Source organism: Loxodonta africana, chromosome 18 (assembly GCF_030014295.1).
Source record: "Loxodonta africana isolate mLoxAfr1 chromosome 18, mLoxAfr1.hap2, whole genome shotgun sequence".
Taxonomy (NCBI): domain Eukaryota; kingdom Metazoa; phylum Chordata; class Mammalia; order Proboscidea; family Elephantidae; genus Loxodonta; species Loxodonta africana.
The window spans coordinates 47,714,244-47,724,189 of NC_087359.1; the positions used below are offsets into that span (position 1 = coordinate 47,714,244).

Consider the following 9,946-nt stretch of genomic DNA (forward strand, 5'->3'; position numbering starts at 1 on the left):
CTTTTTAAAGGAAGTCCGCCTGAGTAAAAGGCCTACGTGGCTCAGGGGCCAACAGGAGGCTGACCATTCCCTCCCCCAGGGGCCAAATGACATATCACTCTAAAGACTCTGATGTGTGCCTTTGGGATCACTGAGAAGGCCTCCTCTGGTTCTTGGCCTGTTTTCCAGAGTTGGTTTCTTACATAATTGATTGATATAGCAGGGAATAAACCACCTTGTCCCCTGACAGGCTGGAAGCCACATCCATGGGCAAGTAGGTCAGGTGCCTTGAGGACACAGGATCCTGCGGCCAGGGCAGCCCTGTCTGTCAGAGGTGCTGCAGCCCCTCCCATCAAGAGTTGTTTTATTCCCAGGAACTCCGCAGGGCTGTGTGAGAAGACAGCCCCCACTCACCCAGTAGGGCACCCTGAGGACCTTCCTGTTGAGTTTCTGCTAGTTCTGGTACCAAAAAAATCATCTGGAATGCTTCTCTCAGCCCAGGACAACCTCCTCTGGGGAAACTCCAGCCCCTAATGACCCAACCCAAGGATGAGAAGCATCCGCCCATGCCACTCCTTCGACTAAAGGGCCTTGAGGGGGCCACTTGGGAGGACACTGGTGCTTAGAGAGAGGCTGAATCACGCACTGTCCCCAGCTGTGGATCTGGAGGGGCATGTGAAGCTTAGCAACAAACATGTTGCCTTCCATATGCCAGGCGCCGTGGTTGGGCCACCAGAGAATTCCTGCCAGGAATGGAATCTGGAACAGACTCTATGGTCAACCATTTCCAGATCAGAGGAACCGGAGGTCTTGGATGTCAGCACCACAGAGTCTCCATCCTGAGGCTGCCCATGAGTCATGTGGCCTGGGGACAGCCTGGGGAAGGTCTAGCTCTCTCATGCTTTGCAGGGAGAGTACCTGGCCCACCTCCATACCAACACCTCCAGAGAGCCAGTGAAGACCAGCTAGCCCAGCTGCCTGGGAGCCTTCTCTTCCCAGCTTCTGGGGGAGCAGCTCTGCTGCTAAACAGGGCTGGAGAGCTGTAATTATCGAGACAGGATAAGAGCTATTTTGGGAAGGAGCCGTCCTGCTGCCAAGGCTTTTGACTTCCTAAACTAAAACAAGATGCACAGAAAAATGGGGTGTGGGTGGGGGAGAACGAGGAGCCTGCTCAGTCAAAAACGTCACATCCTGCAATAAGGGGAATATTAACCCCTTCCTTTATCCATCCCAAAGGTATGGATTTGCATCAAGAGGTGAGTAAGAAGCTAGAAGTCAAGACACCCCTGACTCCCTGCTGCCTCCCCCTTTCCTAAGACCCCCAGAAGCACTTACTCAGTCTGTTCCATTTGTTTTGACACTTAAGCACAGACTATTTCATACCGTTATTGAAATGCTTCCTGTCCATGTCATATCTCCCCAACCAGATGGGAAGTTTCTCAAACCCAAAGAATGTGTGTGCTGTGAGGCTTCAGTACATCCCCCAGTAGTGCCTAGCAGAGTGCTAGCATCAGAATAAAAACTTGCTTATTGAAGGAAGAAAGGGTGGGGGGAGGGGGAAGGAAGGAAAAAAGAAGAAAGGGAGGGAGGGATTTACTCTCTTGTGTGGAGATAATCTCTGAAAGTAGCTGCTCCCACCCACAGTTGAGCTCAGGGTGCAAGGCTGGCTAAGAAACCATGGCAGAGGGGGCGGCAGTGGCATTTCTGGACACCTCCCCTTCAGCTGCTCCGTTATCTCTGCTCAGGCTGCCCACCCCCCATTTGTTTTCCATTTGTAGTCAACTGTGTATCCTGGGTTAGCCCGTGGATGGGACCCATTAGAGGTCATTTCAAGGCTTTGGGCAAGGGAGAGCTATGGCAAGAGAAAGAATGGAGGCAGAAAGAAGTCTATCTTATCAAACATGGACAGAGCAGAAATAAACGTACTTATGGGAACAATGCACTGTGAAACCAGGACACTCTTTGCCAAATTCAGGACACAGGGCTGCCGGGAGCAGAGTCCACCTTGTGTCTTTTTAAGTTGAGAAACCAGATAGTGTGTAACCCAGAAAATCGGCCCCTTTCTGTAATGTCATGGGCTGGAGAGGGGTGAGCCAGGTAGGGACTAATCAACCAATGGCTGCCCAGAGAGCCTCCCTACAGAGCACTTGGCAGGATTCATCATCTGCCCAGAGGGCTCTACTCTCTCCAGGGTTGAGACTAGCTCATATAGCACCTTTGTGCAAAACCCCCTCTGGGGGGATGCAGCCCTACAGGTGCATGGCTGGGCAAGTGGAACACAGGCTGGATTTCAGCTCCCACCTGCTCCCTCTGCCAGGTGCCCTTGTACAGTGAACAACCTGCCCAACCATGGGTAGCAGCTCTGTCTCCCTCCACACCTGCTTCCATCCGAGGGCAGAAGAGGGACTTGGTTAAGCGAGGGCACAGGAAGACTGGAAATTAACATCCCAGGGGCATTCTTACCTCCTCATCTGTCATAACGAAGTAGAAGCCAGGCATTCCCAGGGGACAGCAAATGAAATTCAGAGAGTGCCAACAGAAGGGGAAAAAGGGAATTTTACTAAAGATGCCTGTGGACTTAAAGAGGAAGCCATTATTCCCATTAATAGATGGGGAAACTGAGTCTTGGAGTGGTAAAATAATTTATCCAAGGTTATATAGTCAGGAGATAGTAAATCCAGGGCTCAAACCCAGATAATGTAACACCAGCATTCATAGTTTACTAAACCCCTGTTTTATAGAGCTTTGGTCCCTCTGAGGGGCAAGGCTGCCCTTCTCTGCTCTTTCCTGTACAGCACTCTGACGGCTCATGCTGGTTGGTGTTGGATTGCATTTCCAAGGGTCTCTTCTCCCCAGGAACTTCCTCATCCACAGCTCCGGCCTCCCTCCTGCTTATAGGGCTGAAGCATATTTTCAGCCACAAAGCTCACAGCAAGGACTCCCTGCCACCAAAATTCAATAAATGGTATGGTGCTCCCAGCCCCCTCCCACCAGAGACCAAGACACAAAGGGAGTGGAGGTCACAGGACCCTGGGGACACCACTCTTAAAGATTCTAGAGCTGGCTGCAGGACTCACTGATGACCTCAAGGGGGGGCCCAGGCATCTCTAGAGATCCTACCTGGGCAGCAGCCAATAAGTACTTCCGGGTCATGGGGTCGGGGCTTGAATTGGGTTCTAAGGAACCCGAGAGATATATGAGAAGAGCCCTCAATGTGGATCAGTGTAGGGTCAGCCCTGAAAAGGCTGTGAAGCAGGTAGTTTGTTCTGGTGTCTTTTCATCACACGACAGTTACGATCAGCTAAGCTGAAAGGCCATAGGCTTAAATTGTTGTCCTTTCTAGAAGTGGTTTCCCATTGAAAGGAGACTCTTGAAAATGAAGAAGGTTCCAAGTCCCAAAGGAATGACTCTAATGATGGAATTTTAGATGAGAAATTCTTCTGCTCCTTCATGTGAAACCCCAGCTGGTACCCTCCTAACAGACCTGGATCTGTAGATACACAGCTACTCTCCAACCCCTCCTCCCACCCTAAGCCCCCACAACGGGCCCTGAAAGGAGAAAAAGTCACAGACCTTTTAGCCACCAGATGACACGATTGTACATTTCCTCAGAGACATCTGAAAGAGAGATTGTTGCTTTTTTTCCCTGTCAGATGTATAGCCCACCCCATGCTACTTATAGCTGCCTAGCTCCACATTTCTCCACTCGAAAGTGCCTTCAGCCCTTGATCCTCCAAGGAGCAACTCCAGCCTAGGACTAAATGTCACATTCCCACTCTGCCTCTCCTTTTCTCATGCTTCTTTACGCGCCACTGTTAATGCCTTTCCCCTCCTGGAAGTCCAAGTCCCAGCTCATCTCCACCCCACCTTCTCCATTTTGTTGCCAGAACATCTACCTGAGGACTCTATGTTCTTTAGTAGCCCTTGCCAGCCCTCACCCCAGCTCAGCTCTTCATCTCCAGTCTTGGGAAACAGCTTCCCACCCTTCAAACCACTCTCCAATACCTTCCATTGAAAAGTTAAGTAGTGTTGCCTGGAAGAATCAAAGCTTGATGCCGGGCCCAAGCATCGTCATCGATGTCAATAGCTTGGGGCTCAGAGAAGCTGCCAGGAAAAGGAATCGGGCAGTGGGCTCAAGCATGACACTAGCTTTGGTACTGCAGGAGGGTAACCCTAAGGACCAGAATGAAGAAGAGGCCTTTCTTTTCCAGCCCAACATTCAACCTCACTAAATTGGGGCTGCACCTGGGCAGTCTGATTCTTCACATACCCAAGAAGAAAGCACTAAACCTTTGAATGGGTTGTTTGGAAGTGTGCTTGGGGGCCTGCGGCACTTCTCTCAATGGTGCCCGGTTTGGAGACTCCTTTGCTGGTGGCGGTGATGCTGATGGTGGTGATGGACTTGCATTCTCTCTCTGGAACATCAGATCCTCACAGACAGGACTTGAGTCCATTTCAAAAAAGGACAAAAAAGAGTCTAGGGGGACAGGGGACTTAGGCTCAAAATCAGGTGTTGTTGGTCGGCTTTGGGGCATTTCGAGTTCAGGATTGAGTAAGGCCCACCATGAGGAGTCAGGCCCATACCTAGGTAAGGATCGCGGGGGTAAGGGCCGAGGGGTCAGTTCCAATTCCACGTGGACAGAGGGTTTTCGAGCAGGTCCTGCGGATGTGTGGACAGGTTCTGGGGGTCTTTGGATGTGCTGCTTATAGACAGGCTCTGGATTCACAAAGATGGAAGATTTGTGGGAGCTCTCAGGTGCTGCTCGAACTGTTGCACGTTGAGTTGTCTGTACTGATTGTCCCCCTGATGAGATGGTGACCCTGCGGCCGGACTCGCTGTCTCCTCTGGTTGAGGACCTCATGTTGGACTCCACCCCCGATGACATTATGACCTTTGTGGATGTCTTGGGTTCGGCATAGACAGAATACTTGTGGGCCGACTCAGGGTCTGTACGCATAGAAACTCGGTGCCCACTATCCAAATCTCTAAGAATAGAAAATTTGAGGGATGATTCCAAGTTTGCATTCCTATTCAAGGCCTTGGCTTCTGAATAAATTGAGCTGCGAGGACCCACTTCAGGCTCTTGGCCAGGGATCCTTCTCTGGGCTGTTCGAGGCTCTGCAGACCGGCTGCTGCTGTGTTCTGGGCTAGCGGGTCTCCTTGGAGATCTGATATCAGCAGCAGTCAAAGTCCTCCGGATGGGGTCAGTTTGAACTGCTTCATCCTTTGGATGAACCGAAATCTTACGGGGAATTCTGACTCCTTGTGGGTTCTGGACCTTGGAGGGTGGTTCTTGCTCTTGTAAGCCTTCTAAGTTATCCTTCTGGTCTAGAAAACTCAACCTGCGAGTGGCTCTGGCACCTGCAGGTAATGAGGAACGATAGCTGTTCTCACGCCCTGCAAGAGACGTACTTTTTCGTGTTGCTTCCTCCCTAGGTGAACTAACATTCCGCTGTATGGAAACACTGTGGGAAGCTGCCGCCGCCATCTGAGTTTGCTGGCTCTTTCGGTGAGGAGAGGTTTGGCGGGATGCTTCTGATCTTGGCCGGGTCTCGGTGCCCCGAGGGGAGGAGAGGCTAGGCCCTGACTGGGGGGAGAAAGGTCGAGGGTAGTCTGATGTGCAGGACTGTGCAGCTTCTGACTTTCGATGGGAAGGAGAGCTCACGGATACAGCAGCACCTCGCTGGCTTGAGGCAACAACATACCCATGTCCCCGGTGAGGGGTTGTGTAACTAACCTCAGTCCCTTTATGTGCTGACACTGCTACTTTGGACCCAACTTTATTTGTCTTGACCACCTGATAGACTGTGCCCCTCTGGGTAGATCCCATATTTCTTGGCTGACTTGTATTCAGGGTCCTAATGATGCCTGAATATTTACCCTCAGTTTTAAGAGCTGCTGTTCTAAGAATGTCTCAGATAGTCCCCTTAACTACCTCTCTGTCTGGTGATGTCATAAAGGAAGGAGCTTCCTATTAGAACATCCTGGCCTCCAGCCACAATCCTACAAAGAATCTCAGGCAATGCCTGAAAGGAAGGTGTGGATTTGTCTTTGGAGTTGACACCACCAAGCCTTGGGCCAACTTCTTAGCAAAACTGTGATTTCCTGGTGTATAGAGAAGGTTCCAGACCCTTCCTTACTCTCCCCAGATTCTAGGACTTCTCAGGGACTCATTCAGAGAAGGAATCAGCCAAAAGGTCCTATTAAGGCAAGGCTACCCAAACCAATCATCCTACATTAAGCCCTAGTTTTAATAAGGTACAAGGTACTAACTAGTCCCAATTTTTTTTGATATTGCACTTTATGCAAGTCAAAACATAGAGCTCCAGCCTTTTCCAGGTTTTGGTTGACCCTGGGGTAAAAATCCAGGTTGCTCAAATCCCAAGTTCCCGTACTTCCTGAACCAGGAGAGAGTATAATGTTGTAGAAGGGATTTGGCATTAGACAGTTACTGATTTCAGTCATAAACGACTAGCTGTGCACCTTGGACTAGTTATCTGGCCTTTCTGAGCCTGCAAACCATTACCTAGTACATGGGTGTCACACAATAAATATTAGGGTCCTTTTTCACAATCCTCTCAGGTAGCCAATCAGTTGGACTTTGGTTCTCTCCACTGTGAAAAGTAACTTTCCAACTTGGATGGCCATTTTGGGTAAGAAAGAGGCCCTGTCACCTTTCTCTCCCTTTTACACGTTCTTTTCTCTTCCTTTCCAACATAATCCCTGCCATATCCAACATTTCACTATTGATTCTAAAGGGTCATCGCAGTTATAGGATGGTCAGATTGTTTCCCAACTCTTTAAGCTCCGCCTTGATTAGAAATGTAAAGGTGAAACCAGAAAGTTCAAGAAATTGAGAAACTTTGAGCTACTGACACAAGTCTTTAGAATATAAAAACTGCCATTATAGCTTGTTTTATAAAAAAGGATAAATGCTGGAGAGTATTTACAAGTCAGGTATCTTGAAGACATTAAGTATAAAACCAGGTTGAAGTGAAGTTGGTTTTTGTTGATTTATACTTATTTGCTATCTTATCATGAGACTAGCTGACTTACACAAAGCTTTCTTATGAGATTCTACTTTAAATGATAGTTTGTCAATATGTAACTTTTAGTCATAAGACAATATATAATGCTTATTTACTTGTTTTTCTAGGAAGATTATATTTTTCATTGTAAGTTAAGAGGCAGTTTGAATTTCCCTATCAACATGTAACATTAAGGCCACTGGCTGTGACTTTTCTAAGCTGGATTAAATTAGCTCAGTTTTGTTTATATTCTCATAATGTTGGGGAAAATATCTTTTATTAGTATTCAATTTCAGTACAATAAACATAAAGGGTGATTTTTAGCAGAAATGTTTCAAAATGCAGCACAGAATCTGATGTTTCCCTCATCATGAATAGTCTAGCTCGAATCCATCCATGTCTGAGACACAGATGGGTTCTTGGAGGGTGGCCCCCACTTCTCTCGCTCTCCCATTGAGCAGTGTGTGATGAGGATAAAATGTGATGTCATACGTAAAAGCCACAAGGCACTGTTTTAGTCTGAATGAAAGGCATGCAGTGAGGTACAGATGTGCCAGGGATGGTCACTTGGTTGGCTGCCAAGCGGTCATACATATTCGATCTCGTCAGTCCACTAGGATGGAGTCTATGGTAGCCAGGCTCCAAGAGGTTCCCCTTAATCCTTACGTCCTGATATTCATGTCTTTGTGCAGTCCCCTCCCATTCTGAATCAATAAAGTCAGACCAGTGGACCAATAGAATATAGCAGAACTGATGGTATGTGACTTCTGAGGCTAGATCATAATAGATACTGCAGCTTTTGCCTTGGTCTCTTGGCTTGCTTGCTCTGGGGGAAGCCAGCTGCCATATGAGGAGGACACTCAAGCATCCCTGTGGAGACACCCATGTGGAAGGCAACTGAGGTCCCTAGGCTAACAGCCAAAAACAACTTGCCAGCTGTGTGGGTGGGTCAACTTGGAAGTGCATCGGACTGGCACCTCATGAGACCCTGGGCCACAAGTGCCAAGCTGAGTTGCTCCCAAATTCCTGACACACGAAAACTTAAAGATAATAAATAATTACTGTTTTAAGTCACTAAGCTTTGGGGGTTATTTGTTTACAGCAATAGACTATAGGATCCATTTCTCAAATGTAGACTCTCATTAGCTAAGCACAGAGCCCAACACATAAACCAGGATAGCACTTTACCAATATGCTTTGAGAAATATAATCGTCAAGCTGATTGGAAAGCCAGGCCATTCTCTCTCTGTAGACCAAAATCAAGAGGAACAGAAGTTGCTCGTTGAGCACAGAACTGGACCAAGGAGTTGGTAAAATAACCCACAGGAGGGCTACACCTGCCACAGAACACTGGGCATATCCCCACGCACAGACCCACAATGCTTAGTTGAGGATCCCAGTATCTGGCTCCTAAGGCTTCATTTTCCAATGCTCTGCACTGGCCATTTCCTTCTCTTAGTTTTTCTTCAAATGACTTAAAATAAAACTGATTAGGTTTATAGTTAATTATAACATTATAGTCATGCCTCCCACTGAGTTGTTTTAAGTATCCCTAAACTCTTTCTGGAGTCCCTGGGTGGCACAAAAGGTTAAGTGCTTGACTACTAACCAAAAAGTTGGTAGTTCAAACCCACCCAGAAGCACCCTGGAAGTTAAGTCCCGGAGATCTGCTTCCAAAAGGTTGTAGCCTTGGAAGCCCTATGGAGTGGTTGTACTCTGCACATAAGAGGTTACCGTGAGTCGGAACTGACTCAATGGCAACTAGTAACAACCCTTTCTACTCCCCAAATGAAAACAGCTTTACCAAAAATTATAAAAAGCTGAAACCTGAAATTCCATCACTATTTCAATAAGCATCTTTCCAGACTTCTTTCTGTATGTGTTTACTGCATGCATGTAGGTATTTATTTATAAATTTACATAGTTGGGGTCCTAGTACAAGGCACTGGTGGTTCAATGGTAGAACTCTCACCTTCCGAGAGGGAGACTTGAGTTTGATTCCCGGCCAATGTACCTCCTGAGCAGCCACCACTCATCTGTCACTGGAGGCTTATGTGTTGCTATAATGCTCAACAGGCTTCAGTGGAGCTTCTAGACCAAGATGGGTTAGGAACAAAGAGCTGGTGATCTACATTCAAAAACCAGCCATGAAAATCTATGGATCACAACAGTCTGATCCACAAGTGATCACAGCAATGGTGCAGGATCGGGCAGCAATTTGCTCCATTTTCCATGGTGTTACCATGAGTTGGGGGCCAATTTGATGGCAGCTAAAACAACAACACTATGTTGTTGTTAGGTGCCATCGAGTGGGTTCTGACTCATAGTGACCCTATGCACAACAGAACGAAACACTGCCCGGTCCTGCACCATCCTTACAATCATTGTTATGCTTGAGCTCATTGTTGCAGCCACTGTGTCAATCCACCTCGTTGAGGGTCTTCCTCTTTTCTGCTGACCCTGTACTCTGCCAAGCATGATGTCCTTCTCCAGGGACTGATCCCTCCTGATAACATGTCCAAAGTATGTAAGACGCAGTCTCGCCATCCTTGCCTCTAAGGAGCATTCTGGTGTTACTTCTTCTAAGACAGATTTGTTTGTTCTTTTGGCAGTCCATGGTATATTCAATATTCTTCACCAACACCACAATTCAAAGGCGTCAGCTCTTCTTCGGTCTTCCTTATTCACTGTCCAGCTTTCACATGCATATGATGCAATTGAAAATACCATGGCTTGGGTCAGGCGCACCTTAGTCTTCAGGGTGACATCTTTGCTCTTTGACACTTTGAAGAGGTCCTTTGCAGCAGATTTGCCCAATGCAATGCGTCTTTTCATTTCTTGACTGCTGCTTCCATGGGTGTTGATTGTGGAGCCAAGTAAAATGAAATCCTTGACAACTTCAATCTTTTCTCCGTTTATCATGATGTTGCTCATTGGT

The 9,946-nt window shown here is 47.6% G+C and overlaps 1 protein-coding gene and 1 long non-coding RNA gene across 2 annotated transcripts in view; one reads left to right on the plus strand and one right to left on the minus strand.

Moving 5' to 3' along the window:
• Window positions 1-5,524, plus strand: part of LOC111751770 (uncharacterized) — a 32,189-nt gene extending 26,665 nt beyond the window's left edge. The window contains exon 5 of the long non-coding RNA XR_002786844.2: window positions 5,417-5,524. This is a non-coding gene — a long non-coding RNA (uncharacterized LOC111751770). The remainder of the gene's footprint in view (window positions 1-5,416) is intronic.
• SEPTIN4 (septin 4) overlaps window positions 1-7,342 on the minus strand; it is a 33,831-nt gene extending 26,489 nt beyond the window's left edge. The window contains exons 1-3 of the mRNA XM_064271300.1: window positions 4,250-7,342; window positions 3,553-3,597; window positions 2,443-2,450 (exon numbers count right to left, since the gene is read on the minus strand). Of these exons, the coding sequence (XP_064127370.1) occupies window positions 2,443-2,450; window positions 3,553-3,597; window positions 4,250-5,810 (1,614 nt within the window). The 5' untranslated portion in view covers window positions 5,811-7,342. The remainder of the gene's footprint in view (window positions 1-2,442; window positions 2,451-3,552; window positions 3,598-4,249) is intronic.
• Window positions 7,343-9,946: the final 2,604 nt, after the last annotated feature.